At 49.6% G+C, this 17795-nt stretch overlaps 1 protein-coding gene across 3 annotated transcripts; it reads left to right on the top strand.

The window, feature by feature from the left end:
* Positions 1 to 2840: 2840 nt before the first annotated feature.
* LOC104068197 (major facilitator superfamily domain-containing protein 1-like) lies at positions 2841 to 16660 on the top strand. 3 transcript variants are annotated; one of them, XM_054080669.1, is made up of 13 exons: positions 2841 to 2879; positions 2962 to 3062; positions 3433 to 3557; positions 3647 to 3702; positions 4391 to 4534; positions 4999 to 5157; positions 5761 to 5876; positions 6671 to 6771; positions 8805 to 8916; positions 9516 to 9653; positions 10207 to 10346; positions 10509 to 10620; positions 13560 to 16660. In XM_054080669.1, the coding sequence occupies exons 1-13, from the start codon at positions 2858 to 2860 to the stop codon at positions 13713 to 13715; spliced, it is 1482 nt and encodes a 493-aa protein (XP_053936644.1). In that variant the 5' UTR covers positions 2841 to 2857; the 3' UTR covers positions 13716 to 16660. The 3 variants fall into 3 exon arrangements, with proteins under 3 accessions (XP_053936644.1, XP_053936645.1, XP_053936646.1); XM_054080670.1 differs by lacking the exon at positions 13560 to 16660 and adding an exon at positions 10823 to 12637; XM_054080671.1 differs by having other exon boundaries at positions 2844 to 2879; positions 3415 to 3557.
* Positions 16661 to 17795: the final 1135 nt, after the last annotated feature.

The raw sequence follows: 17795 nt of genomic DNA, 5'->3' as shown, positions 1-17795 counted from the left end.
TATTTAATGTGCGTGGAAAATATGTTATCTATTTCCATATCTACAAGATGGAACATTATGAAATATTGATATTGCCATATTCATATACACATGTACAGAAAAAATATCATATATATAAATATACATACAGATATATATGGAAAACAAAGCACTTCTGAGGGAGAAAGTTGGAAGTGTGTGTCCAGACTCACTATGCAAAGGCATCCAATATTGTCAACCTCTTCTTGGCAGAGCAGGATACGTTGTAGAAGCTCTCCAAAGCTTCACAGGGAACAGGAACCCAGCAGTGTTGGTACAACCCCAGGCATTGCTGGTAATGGTTATATCCTGAGAATCCCCCGCACATATTGCTTCTAACTCTGCAATCTTAGATTCATTCTTTAAATTTAAAAAGTAGTGCCGTGCGAGTACATTGGTAGCTGAAAAGGCTCTCCCAGGTGCCATTCGAAGGATTCTTGCCAGCAGGTGTCCTTCAGGATGCCATAAATCAGAAATGAAACAAGGGGCAGTGCTCCCAGGAGCTGGACCTGGGAGCATTCCATAGCTTTTGTAATAAAGCACCTAGAATCAAAACCTGGTTTCCTGAAAACCTGCGAATCATTAGGAAAGCCCTAAGCCTAGTTTTTGAGCCAGTCCCACACTCAATTGTTTATTTTCGATACATATTTTTGTATACACATGTCTATACAAACACACACATATATAAATATTGTTATCCAGACATGTACATTTTTGCTAAATGCTGCTATAAAGTATTTTTATTTGGCCTAAAGAGACCCTTTCAGGAGCTGCTTATTAGTGTACTGAGTTTAGCCAGGAAAGTGTTTATTTCTTTCACAGCAGCTGATGCTGAGCTGGTGAGGAATACAATGCTGGTAACGCAGTCATCTCTCAGCTGACCCAAGCGTGTCCCATGCCATGGAGCATCATGGCCAGTAAGAAAGCTGGAAGGGAGTTTTTTCCAGGGTAAAAAAACTGAGGAGGTGGGTGGGCATTGCTCTGTGGATGGTGATGTTATAAATAATCAATCATAATTTCTGCAAAAGATTGCTTTACTATGTTTATATGGGAAAGCACAGAAGCAAACAGCGCTGGGTGTGCGGGGGAGCCTCCGCTCCACCACCAACGCACACCTAAGTCCAAGCTCTTAGTTCCTTTTATATTATTCTGCAGGTCGATATCGTCCATGTGGCGATTTCTCAAGAGTAGGTTTAAGCTGGTTTTAGGTTTGTTAGTTCCTTTTAAGGCGATTTCCTTTTCTTCCTCCTTATCTTCACTTCTGTACTTTGAGCTCGGTTTCTTGTACAACGTATCTTTCAGGTCTATCAAGTTAATCCACAAAGTCTCCGGCTATTGCCCCATGCCTCCCTAGGAGGTCCTGACCTTCACTCATCCCAGCAGACCTTTTTCCCCATCGTCTGTAGCGCTAATTTGCAGGTCGTGCACCAACAGGCATTACACTGCGTTTTCTGGCACAAATTACACCAACACTCTTCACAGTGAGCAATTCCTTATGAATAATTTGGTGTGTGTGTGGGTTCCTTGGTTGTTTGGGGTTTTTTTTTGTCCCTTCATTTTTTAAGCTGTCTGTATCTCCACAAGGCTTTGTGGTTTTTTTTCCTCACTTTTGCCCTTCAGATTCTCTCCCCTATGTCACTGAGGAATAGCAGTGAGCAGCCGGTGGGGCTCACCTGCTCCTTGGGACTGCTCCTTTTATCCTGGGCTGCATCCAAAGCAGCGTGGCCAGCAGGGAGGGAGAGGATTCTGCCCCTCTGTTCCTCTCTTGGGAGACCTCACCTGGAGTATTTTCTCCAGTTCTGGAATCCTCAACATAAGAAAGAGATGGAGCTGTTGGAACGGCTCCAGAGGAGGCTACAGGGATGATCCAAGGGCTGGAGCATGATACAAGGACAGGCTGAGAGAGTTGGGGTTGTTCAGCCTAGAGAAGGCTCCAAGGCGACCTTATAGCGACATTCCAGTACCTGAAGGGGCTACAGGAAAGCTGGAGAGGGACTGTTTACAAAGGCTTGTGGTGACAGGATGAGGGGGGAACGGGTGTAAACTGGAGAGGGGCAGATTTAGGCTTCATATAAGGAGGAATTTCTTCACCATGAGAGTGGTGAGGCCCTGGCCCAGGTTGCCCAGGAATGTTGTGTCTGCCCCATCCCTGGAGGTGTTCAAGGCCAGGTTGGATGGGCCTTGGGCAGCCTGAGCCAGTGGGAGGTGTCCCTGCCCATGGCAGGGGGTGGCTGTGAGCTCCCTTCCGACCCCCAAACTATTCTAAAGCTGAGGCAATGGCGCAACCGGGTGGACGGGTGCTACCGAACGGCTGTGCTTGATGGACGGGGCTAAGGCAGCGGCTGAACCAATGGCGGGGCGAGGTGGGCGGGGCTAAGCAGGGGCTGAGCCAGTCAGGTTGCTTTCCGGGCGGGGCTAAAGCGGAGTCTAAGCTCGGAGGGCGGGGATTAGCCGGGGCCGAGCCAATAGCGGTGATTGGTGAGAGGGGCTAAGACTGGTGCAATGGTGGTGCCGAGCGGGCGGGGCCAAACCAATGGCATCGCTTGGCGGGCTCAGCTAAGCCAAGGGCATCGCTTTATGGACAGGGCTAAGCGGGCTGAGCCAATGGCATGGCTTGGTGTGCGGGGCCGAGCCAATGGCTAGGTGGGCGGGGCTAATGTGGGCCTGAGTCAATGGCACCGCTCGCTGGGCGGGGCTAAGGAAGGCCGCTGCCAATGGCATCGCTGGATGGGCGGGGCCAAGACGCACCCGAGCCAATGCTATCGCTTGGTGGGCGGGGCCAAGACGCCCTCGGGCCAATGGTATCTCTCGGTGGGCGGGGCTAAGCCGTGCCCGAGCCATGGCGGGCGGTGCGGAGCGCGGTGAGCGCGGGCGGGATCTGAGGTGATGGCGGGGCGGGAGGGGTTCGAGCGGGGCCGGGCGAGCCGTGACCCTCTCCCGCAGGCTCCTACAGGTTCCTGGTGCTGCTTTTCAACTGCCTCCTCACCTTCGGGTCCTACTTCTGCTTCGACATCCCGAGCGTCCTGCAGCAGCAGCTCCAGGGGGTGAGAGGGGGCTTTGAGGGGGGCTCTGGGTCAGGGAGGGCAGGGACAGGGGGAACGGTTTTCAGCTGAAAGAGGGGAGATTGAGATGAGATCTTGGGGAGAAATGTTTTGCTGTGAGGGTGGGGAGGCCCTGGCCCAGGGTGCCCAGAGCAGTGGTGGCTGCCCCATCCCTGGAGGGGTTCAAGGCCAGGTTGGATGGGGCTTTGATCCAGTGGGAGGTGTCCCTGCCCATGGCAGAAGGTGAAATTGTATGGGCTTTGAGGTCCCTTCCAACGCAAATCATTTAATGATTTTATGAACTTAACCTCGTTTTGAAAGGAATGTGTGGGTCTTTGTCTGTTGCTGAACACAGACTCTGTGACTTGTGCAGAACTTAACCTGCCCCAATGGAACCCATCGGAACAGCACTGAGCAGAATAGCACGCAGGACTGTGTTGAAGGCTTGGGAATGACGCCAGCACAATACAACTTGCTATACGCCATCTACGCTTGGATGTGAGTCTGTTCTCTCGCCTTGTGGGGATGGGGTAGTTTGCTGGTTGCCCAACAGCAAAGATATAAACATTTCTGTTGTTTTCTCCTAGAAATGCAATAGTGGTCATTCTGGCTGGATTCTTGATTGATAAGCTAGGAAATCGCTGTAAGTTCTGAGGATCAATTAATTTATTCTTGTGCTGGAGTGGGATTTCAAGCTGTTCTTCCAGTGCAGAGAGATGATCAGAGGTTCCACCTCTGGGAGGTGGCAGGGGGATGGGAGACGAGGGACAGCTCTGTGTGCAGAGTGCATGGCCCTTTATTGAACAGCTCCTTGAACGCAACTGAGATGTTGTCATTCTTTGACTGCTGAATTTACACAGCAGTGCAGTAAAAATTCTTTCCTCTGATGCGCCTGTAACACAGAATAGCGTTATCTGCTGTCAGTGGGACAAATGATAAAGTGGAGCCTGTTCCCTGCTCTGACACTTGCTCTGATATGTTCCATAAGCTGAGGCCCAGCAGCCCTGGCAAACGCAGTTGTGCTCTTTCTGTATTTCACAGAGGTAAACATCTTATGGATAAGAAGACAGAAGCACAGAGTAGATTTCTCACCCTAGGCCGTAGTCTATGGTGGAGCTTAGAGTCCTCCATCTGACTTATTCTGCCTCTCTAGCCTTTGACCATGATAATATTATTTCGAGGATTCCCAAGTCATTTTATAAAGAGACCAGTCTTTAAAAAATGAAAATTAAAGTAAACTGATGGCTTACTGGCCTGCCTTTAGGTTGGTCTTTTGCTTTTGTCCTGCACGTGTCTTCAGGGCTGTGTATTTTTTTTCTGTTTCTCCCTAGTTGGTGTCTTTGTTTTTTCTCTTCTGACTGTGCTGGGATCATCAGTCTTTGCTCTAGGCTCACATTTCAAGGGGTCGCCGTACCTCCTACCACTGATGCTAACGGGAAGACTGCTCTTTGGTTCTGGGAATGGGTCACTTACAAGTAAGGAATTCACATTCTTAATTACGCCTCACCACAGGGTCGTGAAACATTTTTATTTTGCCTCCTAGACCCTTGTCATACCAGTCACCTTCACGGGCTCGGCACCGGGAGCCTGTGCTGCTAGCAGAATGCCCTTGAAGGATTGCATGGATTTTATGTGTGCTGAAATGTTTAAAGGTCTTCCCCTCTAACAATTTTGCCCTTCTCTGAAGGGCAGGGACGGACATGTGGTCGCTCTCCCTTTGGGGACATTTTGCTTGCCTTATTTAAGGGATAAGTTTGCCTCCCACATCCCAGCATGATTTAGAATAGTTCTGCAGAGCTGAAATGTTCTGCCTCCGTTTGGGATGTGTGGAGGTCTCTTACGCAGCTCAAGTGATCTGGCTTGAGAGGCTGTGCTTGCTGCTGCGCAGTGCTCTCGGCCAGGCCCGTCTGCTCAAGGGAGGGTTTTTGTCTTCTCCAAGTTGTGCAGAACCGTATCACAGCCTTCTGGTTCAAGGGGAAGGAACTGGCACTGGCATTTGGACTGACTTTGTCTTTCTCCCGACTTGGGAGCGTCCTTAACTTCTTCTTCACCCAGCAATTCGAGGCGAAGTTTGGAATACAGTGGACACTCTGGGGAGGTGAGTTTCCTTTGTACTTCGGCCTTTCATTCTAGACCTTGTTTGTATCAGGTTTGTCTCATTATGAAAAGTACCTGAAAGAGACAGGAAAGTTAGCAGGAGGAAGCACATTATTTTTCAGTTGTTTCTGTTTTCTATATGCTGTGGAGCAGGGTTTTCTTCATTGATGCCCGAAATCCCTCTGTAAAGCTTCAGTCAGCCTGATAGTTCCGTCCGTAGTTTTGAGATATTTTGATGTCTGCAGTCACAGGTAGTCAGCGCTTGATGTAGGTCTGCCCCCATGGAATGGAACCCACAGAGCGAAACACCAGAGGACTTCAGCGTGTTTTTTCTTCTATGTTACAGCTGGTGGAACATGCTGGCTCTGGAGCAGGCTCTGTACTGCCCTGGTGCCTCAGGAGCTTAGGGACAAAGGGGTCAAGGACTTAGACCTGCTGGTCAGAGGTGAATGGTCCCACTGTGTGTCTGCAGGAGAGACGGCTGTTAATGTTCAGAGAAGCTCAGAGTAGAAGGCACAGAGAATTCTGCATGTTTCACACAGTTGGTTTTGCCATTCAGTTGTTTCCATGCTGCAGAATTTCTCACGCCTCCCGTCTCTGCCAGGTACCCTGCTGTGTGTGCTCGGTTTCGTCTCAGCCCTTGCAGTCAGTGTTCTAGATAAAGTGGGCATGAAGCAGCTGGGCTTGGATGGGGTTATCCAGCAGGAATCCAAACAAGTGGTAAGTGGAAAACAGCCAGCTTTTCCATCTCAGTCTGGAATGCCTGGGTATTCAGGTTGTGACGTGCAGGAAGCCTGCAGCACCAAGAGCTGGACCTGGCCAGGAGAGGGCATTAATGCCGCTTGGTTCCATCTCCAAGAGCTGCTCTCCAGGCACACCTGAGGACACTGCATCTGCAAGTGCCCACCTCTGCGTTGTCTGCCTGGAGCCTGCGTGTGTGCAGCCTTCCAGAGAGCTGCGCTAGCGCTCTAGACAGCAGTGCTTTTCTGAGCCAGCTGCTTCTGCACTGTAGGTGGCTCAGGGGAGTATTTTGTGCATAAAACTCAATAGCAGCCTCTTTCTGGCTCACAGGGATCCATGACAGCTAACAGCTAATCTGGTCAGTACTAAGCTGTCTTTTGCCAGCCCTTGTCTTCCCTTCCTCCCTGTGTCCTTCTGGCTAGGATAAAGCATCACAAGCAATAGGTTGCAATTTTTATGACACTTGCATCTGTTGACAGCGTCCCTCTCCTGACAGTGTTGTTCCTGGGCCGGTACGGCAGCGCTGTTTGTGCAGCATCTTCCCACTAGGTTTCACCCAAGATCTTGCAGTCGGCTCTTAGCAGAGCCGTAATGACTGTGGAGTCAGCATACACCAAATTTTGCTCAGAGTACAGGAACTGATTTCCAATCCCCTTTTACCTGCTGTCACTTCATTTTTTTTTTTGGTGACTTTCAATGACCGGCAGAAAGCGACATCAGTGCAAAGCTGGAGACTGATTCCTAGTGAGTGAGGGCACATCTTATCTTTGCAGCGGATCCAGGACATCCGGCGACTTCCTCTTCGCTACTGGCTCCTGGTCTTCACCATCATGTTCTTCTACAACGGAGTCTTCCCCTTCGTGGCAGATGCCAGGTACTGCTCTGTGGCTGTAGTCCTGCTGACTGACGGCACCTGCAGGTCCTTGATTTCAGCTGACTGGGAAATGTGGGGGTAACTGTGCTTGTTCCGTCTACTCATGGAACACAGAGAAACAGGTCTTTCATACCTAGGTAAAAATAGGAGAGGTTCTTTGACCTTTCTTCCCCTTTCAAGATAAGGAAGGTTTCTGAAGGAAAGCAAAAATAACTTAAAAGGAAACAATTCATCCAATTTTTAAAGCTCGGAACACTGCCAGAGGAAGATCAGAAGGGTTTGGGAGAAAGGGAAGAAATACTTCAGTTGAAAAATAGCCCAGAGATGTTTCTTCATTGTAATGGCTGAATAACTGAGCCGTCTTCTGAGCTGGCTGGGGTGTTTGATAGACAGGGTTGGGCCATTTCTGCCCTGCAGGTCCTGCATGTCTGCTGCCTTTGGAAAAAGTTCAGCTTGCATCAGCCTGGGCTTGCAAGTGAGGGAGCCTTTGCCTCCTGGTGCGAAGCTTGCAGGCTTCATAGAATGGTTAGAATTGGAAGGAACCTTAAAGATTATCTAATTCCAGCCCCTCTGCCATGGGCAGGGACACCTCCCACTGGATCATGTTCCTCCAACCTGGCCTTGAACCCCTCCAGGGATGGGGCAGCCAGAGTTTCCCTGGGTAACCTGTGGCAGGGCCTCCCCACCCTCATCGTGAAGAATTTCCTCTTTATGTCTAGTCTAAATCTGCCCCTCTCCAATGTATAGCCTTCCTTTTTTAACACCTTCATTTGATTAAGGCAAAGCAGCAACCCGCTTTGATTGGGAGTCCTGCTTCTGTCTTGTGGCTCTGCCAGAGACTTTGTCACATCGCTGCTTTTTTCCTGTTTGTGGAAGCGTATCCCATAATGAGAATGAAGTTCTACGTTAGCAAAGGTCTGCTGTCATACGTCATTAGTGATGGATGGTGAGCCCGTGTGAAACTAGGAGTGAAGATGTCATCAGCCTTGTTGTACAAGTGATCTCTTATTGGGAAAGTAAAGACATTCCAGATGGCAGGGGCTGTTGAGGCCTTGATAAGATGGGCTCAGCTACCCTCTCGTTCTAACTGAAAACAGTCTCTGGTGGTCATACAGAATCCTCACTTCTGGCTCCCTGCAGAATTGGTTTCATGCTTTCTGTGCAGCAAAAGTTTAGGCACCCAGAGTCCTGTTTCCCACATCTTTTCTGGCAAAAAATGTTACGCTGCTTCCCAGTTGGAAAATTGACGATTTCAAGGCTGCTGCTCCATGGCAAATTCTGTGGTAGTGAATCTTCAGGGAGCAGTGTCTTGTTCCATACTTTGACAGTGCAGGCTATAAAGGCTCATTATTACTAATGGTAAGTAGCCACACAAGTAGCCACACCACGTTGAAGTAGCTTCAAGATCTCCAAACAAACTGGTCCTTCGAAGCTGTTGTGACTTGTAAATTCTGAGCAGAATCGGAGCAAGTTTTAACACCATTGTTGCATGTCACAAGGTTAAGGGCTGACTTCTGACAGCGACAACTGAACTTGATGTGAGTGTTTGTGCTTTAATCAGAAGTCTCCCTAAATATGCCAAGGGGGAATTCAGAGTACAGGTTTTCCCGTAAAATGCTGATCTTTGCTGCTGGATTATTTTAAAGTATTTTTCCTACCTGTTGAATTGATGGTGCTTTCTGCCTCTTCTAAGGCGATGTAAAACCCCACCCATATGCTTTGGGCAGGCGATGGCAGACTGCCACATGCAGGCTGTGCAGATGTAACTGAACACACGCTGCAGTTTTACTCTGCACTGCAGAAGCATCTTGCAAGTGGCCTTTTAGGCTACCAGCTTCTCTGTGGTGGGCACCAGTTGAACAGAAAACAAACCAACAAAGGCTTGGCCCTTCAAACTAGATGGAATCAAACTTGTTTACAAGCCATCTCTTTAAACCCTTCCTGTCCGTGTATTTGTGCTCAGACTTAACTTTCTGTCAAAACAACCAGATCAAGAATCCTAATCATGTAATTCCCCTTCATTTTATTTTTAGCAAGTTTATCCAGGATAAATATTCCGGTTACAGTCAGCAGGCGGCTGCTTACATTGCTGGAGCCGTGTACGACAGTTCCCTCGTCCTCTCGGCAGCAGCTGGCATATTAATTGTGAGTACCCACCCGTACAAATGCTCGCTGGTAACCATTTCTGAGTGTTTTGAAATGTCTTTGTTACAACCCACCAGAATTTAGCTTCTTGTTGCTGAACAAGCAGTTCTTTGACTCCTTGCAAACTGCAAGATGTGCTTCAATCTGAATAAAATTACAAGAGGTAAAGTTAACCTGGATTTCCCCGTCCCTTGATTGTGCTATAGCATCAAGTGATGGCACATGCTTTGTGTTTTGAGAAGCCTGAGGCTGGTACAGAAAGGATCAGGATAAGCTTTGCAAGTAGATGGGAAAGGACAACATGCATGTAATCAGTCCCTGGTTTGACAAATGCTTCCTTTCCTTGTTTCCATAACTGTCAGGGCATATTGGTATGGTTTTCCTCCCTCTTTTGAAGCCTGGGCAGACTCCTTGCTGACTGCTTTGGTCTTGGCTCGGGAGCAGACCTCCTCATAGCTGGTGGGCTGCAGAATCCACAGCTAGGGAACAGCGCTGCTGCTGCTCCTGCAGCCCACCTTGCGCAGCCGGTTGCGCTGCTGGGGTCTGTGAAAAGCACAGATCGCTTGTGAGATTGTCCACCTGCTTGTTTCTCATACCAGGACTACGTTGGACTGCGAGGCATCTTTGCTGTTGGTTGTGCTGCACTGACTCTGCCGGTCTTTGCTCTCCTGGCATTTACGTTTGTTCCGCCGCTGGTCTCCACCGTCTGGCTGGGCTTCACCTACTCCTTTGCTGCTGTAAGTTCCCCGCAGGCTGCTGTAGCCGAATGGTTTGTGGCTGTATCTTCTCATCCCGGATGGCCGCCCTGTGTCCTGAGGAGCAGGTTTAGCAGCCACAGTTTGAAGTCACTGGCTCCCCAGTCCCGAGGGTTTTGGTTATGAACAAATAACCCCAGAAAATCCATATGGACCAAAGCACAGAACAGGGCACCAGTCGATAGCGTGATTTGTGAATCCGTCTGTGCTTTTCTTAGTGCTTTTTTACCTTGAATGTAGCATCTGAATTTCCTATGAGTCTTGGCACCTAAATCATCAGGTTTCACTCCTCTTGAGAAATCTGGAGTCAGGTTATTCTAGTTTCTGTACCTGCGTTGTCTGTGGTGTCTCAAGCTGCTTGAGGAGGACAAGGAGCAGTCGAGTCAGCCAGCAGGCCAGGCAGGAGACGTGCTGGGGTTTTTTTGAGAAAGCATAGCTGTTTATTCAGTGGGAATAATGCCTTTTTAAACCGGTGACTATCTGACACCTTTAAACAAAGCTTTGCGTTAACTCTTCTCCTCCTGCCTCCCCCCAGGCTAGCATGTGGCCATCCATACCCCTTGTGGTCCCCCGGGCGACTCTCGGCACAGCGATGGGGCTTGTGACTTCCGTGCAGATGGTCGGAGTTGGCCTTTCGAACCTCATTGTCGGACACATCCTAGGAACAACGTCCAGGTGAGATGTTCCTTTTTTCCCAGCAGAGACGTCACCAGTGCTGTAGGGGAGCAATGTGAACAGCAATTGGCGTCTTTGCACCTTGATGCTGCAAGGAACTAGAGAAGCACCTTAAGTACCTTCAAGTGATGGGTTGTTCTGTCCTGCTTTGGCCTTTACCAGTGAGCTGAAGATCCCCTTGTGGCGCTGGCAACAGATGATGATCTTCATGTTGGCAAACACTATTGCATGCGTCATTGCCTCTGTGACCCTCAATATTGTGGATGAGAAACAGGTAAGAGCGATAAAAGTGGAGAAGAGCCTTGCGTCACTGAGTTCCTTTTACTGACGCAAGAGCAAGAAAGAACTGTCTGCCGAAGTTCTGGGGGCTGTATTTCTTTGTGAGGTGAGGGGAAGGAGCAGGATGCAGCTGTAGCCACGTGTGTGCAGAAGGAACAGCGTCCTTCCTGTCAGTGATTGCTGCTTTGAATTTCTAGGGTGGGACACTGAACAGGACAAGAAAGGGAGTGCCTGCGGAGCAGGAGGTCAGCAGCCCTGCGGATGCAGCACCGCTCCTCGACGATGGCGCAGGGAACGAGGGCTCTGCCAGCTGAACTTTTGCAGTGAGAGCAGTGACGGCTGCCAGGCACCACACTTGTCACTTCTGTTGAAAAGTGGAGTTTTAGGCTGTGTATTTTAAACATCTTTAAAGGGAATCTTGAAGGGAATTGTCTACAGAAAGGGAATGTTTCCACCATCTTGTGCCTGGCACACAAGCTAAATGGTTCTCAGGCATTCTTCAACATACAGAAACCTGCATGGGGCACTTTACCAACTACACTACTGTACAAGTATCTAACCTGGCCGAAGCTTGTTCCTGAGCCATTAGAGAGCTGCTTTTCCCTCCTGCCTCAGAACTGCTCCCGCGAGGTGTGCCTGCCTGGGCTGCGTCGCAAGGAACCTGTCTGTCAGAACTCGCTCACCCACGCACTGCTGCAGCCCTGCTGCTTGCGTTGCTGCTCTAGATTAGCAGGTATCTCTCACAAATTACATACCCAGGCAAGTAACACCATTGTTATTCTTTAGGCAGGAGCTGGAATTAATCAAATTGATTATCTTTTGCAGACAAACCTAACTTAATCGCTTAGGACGTTACTAAAAATGCTTCCATAAGCTGAGGCTGTTTATTTGCCTTCTAAAGCGTAGGTTTTGATCTGCAATTGTCCTTTAAACCAGGGTGCTGTCACTCATCAACACTAGAGGCTTGTTTTACTCGGCCCAGCTGCTCTTTTCACTGTGCAAAATGCTTGCAAACACAGAGGTGTTTGTGAAAGCACAAAGGATTCCTTAAGTGTGAAGTAAACTTGTAACATAGCCGAGTACAAGGATGCTGGAGTGAATGACTTCAGTAATAATTACAGACCCTTAAGTGAAAGCAGCTCTCCTCTAGTTGCGTTTAATAGCAGGCAAAGCAATTTAGGCACTGTCAGCATCCAGCAAGGTCACATTTTAAGTAGATGTCACAGAAGACAAATCCACCCATCAAAGCAAAGTTGTCTTAAACTGATTCACTGAAGAGAGTGCGTTCAGAGAGCAATGTCTTCTAAGTTTTAATTACACTGTGAATTCATTTCACATCACAGACAATTAAAAGATTTCCCTGTTGGTGGAGTCTTGTGCAGCAGAAATTTGGGGGGGAGGTGGTGAGAAGTCACCGAACTGTGAAATCATAGACTCCTTTAGTTTGGCGGTGACCTACTGAGCTGATCTGGTCCCACAGCCCCCGCTAGAACATCTCCACAGCTGGGTGCTCTACAGCCTCTCTGGGCTTCTGTCCTGGTGTTTCACCGCCCTTACAGGGAGAAAGTGCTTCATTGTGTTCAGGTGGAATTGTTTGTGCCCCGTGCTGCTTGCCCAGAGAAGAGTCTGGCTCCGTTGTCCTCACTCCTGCCCAGCAGGTACCTAAATGCAGTGGTGACATATCCCTGCACCACCTCTTCTCCAGGCTGAAGAGCCCCACCTCTCAGCCTCTCCTATGAAAGATATCCCAAGTCCATTTGTCACCTTTGTGGCCATCCCTGCACTCCCCCCCCAGGTCACATTTCTCGTACCAGGTTGCTCTGCACAGCACTCCGCAGGCAATGCGTACCCTCGGCTGCACATCCAACTCCTCCAGGCTGGGCTGGAAGCATCCCCTCAGCCTCCAGCCACTCTTCTGTGCTAGGAGCCTGCAGTTGCATTTTTCATAGTGGAAAAATCCCATGGTGAATTTCCAGATGGGATTTATGGAAGGGCCATGTGTGACAGCACTACATACTTAGTGGGGGGGGGGGTGGGGGTGGTGGTGTATAAAAGGATCTGTTCAACAGAGTGGATTTTCTGTGTTGCTGCTACCTCCATATGGCTTAAAAGGAGCAGCTCCAGCCTGGTGGGCAGGAAGGCATCGGCTTTCGTGGTGTTCACAGGGTGCTGCAGCTGAACTCGGTGGGGCTCGTCCTGTAACGAGTGCCAGGACACTCACTGCAAGTCCTGTATTTGGTTCTCCATTGAAGAAGCTCAAAAGCCAGCCATTCCTCTTTGCCATCCCATAATCTACTTGCACATTGCCAGGAAGGAAGCTTTACTCTTCTGTTTTGAAGAGTTGTGGCACGCTTTCCTTGAAGTTAACAAAGCTCCTGTGGATTGCAGCCATGGAAACCTCCCGGGTACCTCCACCGGGTCTCACTGGGAAGCCCTCCGGTGCCTTTCCTACACTCCCCTGACGAGGAGAACAGCTGTGGGCTACAGCAGCTTTGCAGATACCTTTGTCTGAAGGTCCCCGTCTGTGCTTCTAAAAGCCTTTTCACATCATCTGAAGGTGTGGGGAGATGCTGCTGACCTTCGCATCTGTTGTGCGGAGGGATGATTGCACCAGAGCCTCCTACAGGCAAGGAGCTGCTCTGGAAAGGCTGCTCGTGTCTTCCAGCTTGGATTAATAACGCTTAAAGCTGATTTAACACCAGAAAGGAGGCAGAGAATGAGCCTTCCTTCCACAGTACCTGCTCACCTCCCCGAGAGCACCACAGCCTCCTGTGACTCCTGTTTAACTGCCTCTGACATCAATTACTCCACTGCTGGCAAGCAATCCGCCTTCGCTCTGCCTGCCTTCCCGATTCTCACCGACTTTGGAGATGCCAGCCCTCACTTCTGAGCAGGTTTTGTGAAGTAATTGCATGATTCTCTGCTTTGTTCCAGCTTGTTGTGGAAAGGAACGGGTGTTGCCCACAGACGCCGACGTGCTGGGAGGAATGGGAAGAAGCAAGCGGCTGGTTGTGTTTATTTTTTGTAGCGTTACACCGATTGCATTACAGTAACCAAAACCCAAGCCTCGGGCAACCCTGGAGGGCGTAAGCTCTTTCCAACAGCATTCCTTGGCAGAGCCTTCCTCTTGCTCAGACACAGCCGACTGCAATGCTTAAAGCATAAAGAGTGAAAGATGAAAGTGGGCTTCAGATCAGGCAGCTCACACCTTGGTGGGTTTTGTTTTGCTCGTCGCACTCAAACAGCCAAAATGTGCAACACTTCCACACAGCGGAGCACACGCTTCTCTGTGCCGGTGGGAGGCGGCACTGGAGGAAAATTCATCGTCTTTATGGAGGAACTGGAACGACGCAAAGTTCCCGGTTCCTGCTGACAGAGCTCTCTGCCTCAGACACCGTGCGACTGAGCTGGGGGTGGGTCTGGCGTCGGTGGCGTATGGCGCACACCCTGCGGCCCCACAGGGATGAGCAGGGGCATGGGCTGCACGGCTGCTGTTTAAAGTGTATCCGTGTGCTGGAGGGAGCAGGAGAGTCAGGGGGAAGTGACCAGTGCTGGCAGCAGCTGACGGGGAAAGCAAATCAGTGTGACCACCACTTTGAGCTGCTCCACGAGGAGGAAGTGGTCCCGTTAGCAATATAAGGAGATGCAGCTTGACGGACAGGGAAAGCCACACTCAAGAGAGGGTAATCTTAATCCCCAGAAGCAAGATAAAATGACAACAATAATCAGGGGTGCAAATTTAGCACAATAATTAAACCCTGCTCTTTCTGCTCATTGACTGTGTTTTCAGAAGGAGAAGCAAGGAGCACTTGGGCCAGCAGCCCAGACACCCCACCTGGTCAGGGCTCAGTGTTTCGGTTCTTGGCTACCAATAAATCATTGCCCGCTCTACTACTTCTACCCATGATGACAGACGTGGCTTGTCACGTGCCAAAACCCCTCTGGAATCTGGCCCCTTATGCTCACAGAGGTCAGCATCCTTCCACTTTCTCTGGTCTCGCATAGCACAGCATCCCAGCTATGACCTTACTTTATTCCTCAAAAAAAACCAAACAATGGAAAATTCCAACAACATTCCAAACCATCCCTTTTACCAACAGGATGCGATACGGGATTTCAACCTGAAATTCAGGAGAGCTATCAGAGGGCATGGAAAAACTGGGTGGCCAGCTGGCTTCCAACCAGTGACGGTGCCAGGTGACAACTGTGTGCTCTCCACATGGTGACAGGCAAACACCGACCTCTTCCCCACCACGTGATCACACAGGCCGCCGAGATGCTTCGACATCCACTCACCGTGTGATCACATCGCGCATAAGCAACAGTGAGGATTTTTCAGGGAACAGACCCCGAGTTCCTCATTCAGTGCTTCAGTAACCACGTGCACACAGCGCAACTTTACAGCTGTTCTTTCACTAAACAAGCCCCAAGAATGTAGTTTAGATATTCCAAGTCTGATTAACCTCTATAAATCCTTCAAAAAACACAGCAGTGCTATAAAACGCTGACAGAGGACATGAACCGTCCTCACCAGGAGCACAAAGCGGGCTGTTTATCAGCAGTGACCCAGTGATTGAACAGGACAGTACCAGGCGGTGCTTGATTAAAGGTGCAGTGTGGAAGGCAGCAGCTGTACTAAGGGAACCTGCCCGGATCCGCGTTAACCAGATTCCCGAGGGACCTGGAGGGGCGGCACATTGAGGCTGGTCACGAGCACAGTGGGGTCTCGTACTGGATGGGCATTGCAACACCTTTAGAACTTGGCAGCAGCTCTGCCTGGAATTGCACACACAACTTAAGAAATCACACAAGTCACCCTTTCACCACTTCCCAAGCCAAGCTCATAACAGAGGTGACTATCTCCTTTCCATGCTGGAAACAGTCACAGGGGTAACATTCTATCCCAGGGATTTAAGCTACAAACCTTCAATTTCAGGGCAAAGCAATGATGTAATGCAGAGTTGCCAAGTGAAACTACATTGTAGTCTCTAGTTGGCAGTAGCTCCAAGGAAGGACAATCCACAAGCTCCCCCAGGAAGCAGATCCTACCCAAAGCATCGTGTGTGCTTGAGAGGAGTTTGGAACTATGAATGGCAAAACTCCCCGTGTAAAGCACAGAAGTCCCTGTGGAAACCAGCACTGGCTGAGAGGCTCTGCAGGGCTCTCCTGTGAGCTGACGGATGGGTCCAGCAGATAGAGAAACCCCTGGCCACGCGGCCACTCAGTCTGGCTTGCCCAGAACTGGAACTCCGGTAGATGGAGCTACCTCCACGCTGTCATAGAATCATAGAATAGTTTGGGCTGGAAGGGACCTTAAAGATCATCCAGATCCATGCCATGGGCAGGGACACCTCCCACTGGCTCAGGCTGCCCAGGCCCCATCCAACTCAGCCTTGAACACCTGCAGGGATGGGGCAGCCACAACTTCCCTGGGCAACCTGGGCCAGGGCCTCACCACCCTCATCATGAAGAAATTCCTCCTTATGTCCGGTCTAAATCTGCCCCTCTCCAGTTTGTACCCGTTCCCCTTCGTAAACAGCCTTTACAAGCCTTTGTTAACAGTCCCTCTCCAGCTTTCTTGTAGCCCCTTCAGGTACTGGAAGGTCGCTATAAGGTTTCCTCGGAGCCTTCTCTTCTCCAGGTTGAAGAACTCCCAACTCTCTCAGCATGTCCTTGGATGGGAGGTGCTCCAGCCCTCTGATCATTCTTGTAACCCTCAGGGAAGAGAGTCTGGCACAAGAGGAGAGTTCTATGCGCTCCAAGTGCAGCAGTGGGACTACGACTTCTCCAATACAGAGCATTCCCTGCCCAGGGGAATTACTGCACCAGTCTACAGACAGACTGAAATATTGAACAGATTTGGATATTTCAGTCTATCTACAATATTGCTGAGGACTGTAAGCACACCGCTGTGGTGTATGGATCACCACGGCTTGCTGCCCACAGAGCAGCACTGACCTGAACTGCCCATCCATGCTCCCATCCCGTCCCACTCCCAAGGGACGAGGGTGCGTGTCTTGTCAGCAGCCTCGGGCAGGAGCTCACTCCCCATCACAGAAGCTCTGAAAAGATCTGAGCATTCCCATTTCAGGTAACAAAATCCACCAGCGCATCTCCTTTGAGCCAGACCACCAATGAATTCATGGAAGCAGACACCTCCAGCACACAGTGAAGTAACAAAATACAGAGGTTTATTGACAAGCGCGTGTTTTATCATTGCATGATTATCATGTGTGATTTGTCATTTAATTTCCAGTCCCCTTATCAGTGTTCTTAATCTCACTCGATGAGTTGAAAACACAGTTGAGATTCCAAAGAAAGAAATACAAGAAAATGAAGACAGTTTAACTGATTTAAGGCCTAGTTGGAAGTTGCTGTTTAAGAGACAGGCACTGTAGCCAATACACATCAGGTACAAAAGACACCAAGTCTAAGCTTGGTTTTACAGACAATGCTGCCAGGCTGTTCAATGCAGAGAGCAGCCTCTGGCTGCCCTTCCCGTGTGGCAGCCTCTGAAATCCCTGTCAAGTTCTAGAACAAGGAATTGAAACGGAAGTGTCTGAGCCTCAGCCAGAGGCCGGATGGCACACACTCAGGAATAGCTGCTAGGAAATGCATGTTTGGAAGTAACATAAATCCATTCCAGGGTTGCAGTTATAATCATTGCCTTGTTTTAATAGGGGCAGAAATAACAGAGCTCCAAATCTATCCAAAAGGTATACAGGCATTGAAATCCCTGCTTTCCATGGCTATTTTTACCCTGTGCACTGCCCCAGAGCTCAATTTCACTATTTGAAACGGCAACTAAGCCTTCACAGACACCCATCACTTCTGACACAATGGAACCCAGCAGTCAAGTAAGCACTGTCGGCAGGTGTTTTAGTGCCCGCCTCAGAGCCAGGCCCCTGCGGACAGCAGCCATTCCCAGAGAACCTGGGCTGGGACAGCAGGGGATGTAAGGCCACTTGTTCTTTGGTGTGCCTGAACAACTCCTGATTTGAAATGTCACATCGAAAGAGTCACTATTAAATACATTGGACAGTGAGAACCTAATGTCAACATTCACCCATCAGAGCCCTGGGTGTGATCAGAAAGTCCAAAACACATTGGGCAGTAGGCACCTAATGTCAACATTCATACACCAGAGCTCTGGACGTGATCAGAAAGTTC

Source organism: Cuculus canorus, chromosome 15, assembly GCF_017976375.1.
Source record: "Cuculus canorus isolate bCucCan1 chromosome 15, bCucCan1.pri, whole genome shotgun sequence".
NCBI lineage: Eukaryota > Metazoa > Chordata > Aves > Cuculiformes > Cuculidae > Cuculus > Cuculus canorus.
The sequence above is the reverse complement of the archived record's forward strand: the minus strand, read 5'-3'. Positions and strand labels throughout refer to the sequence as shown.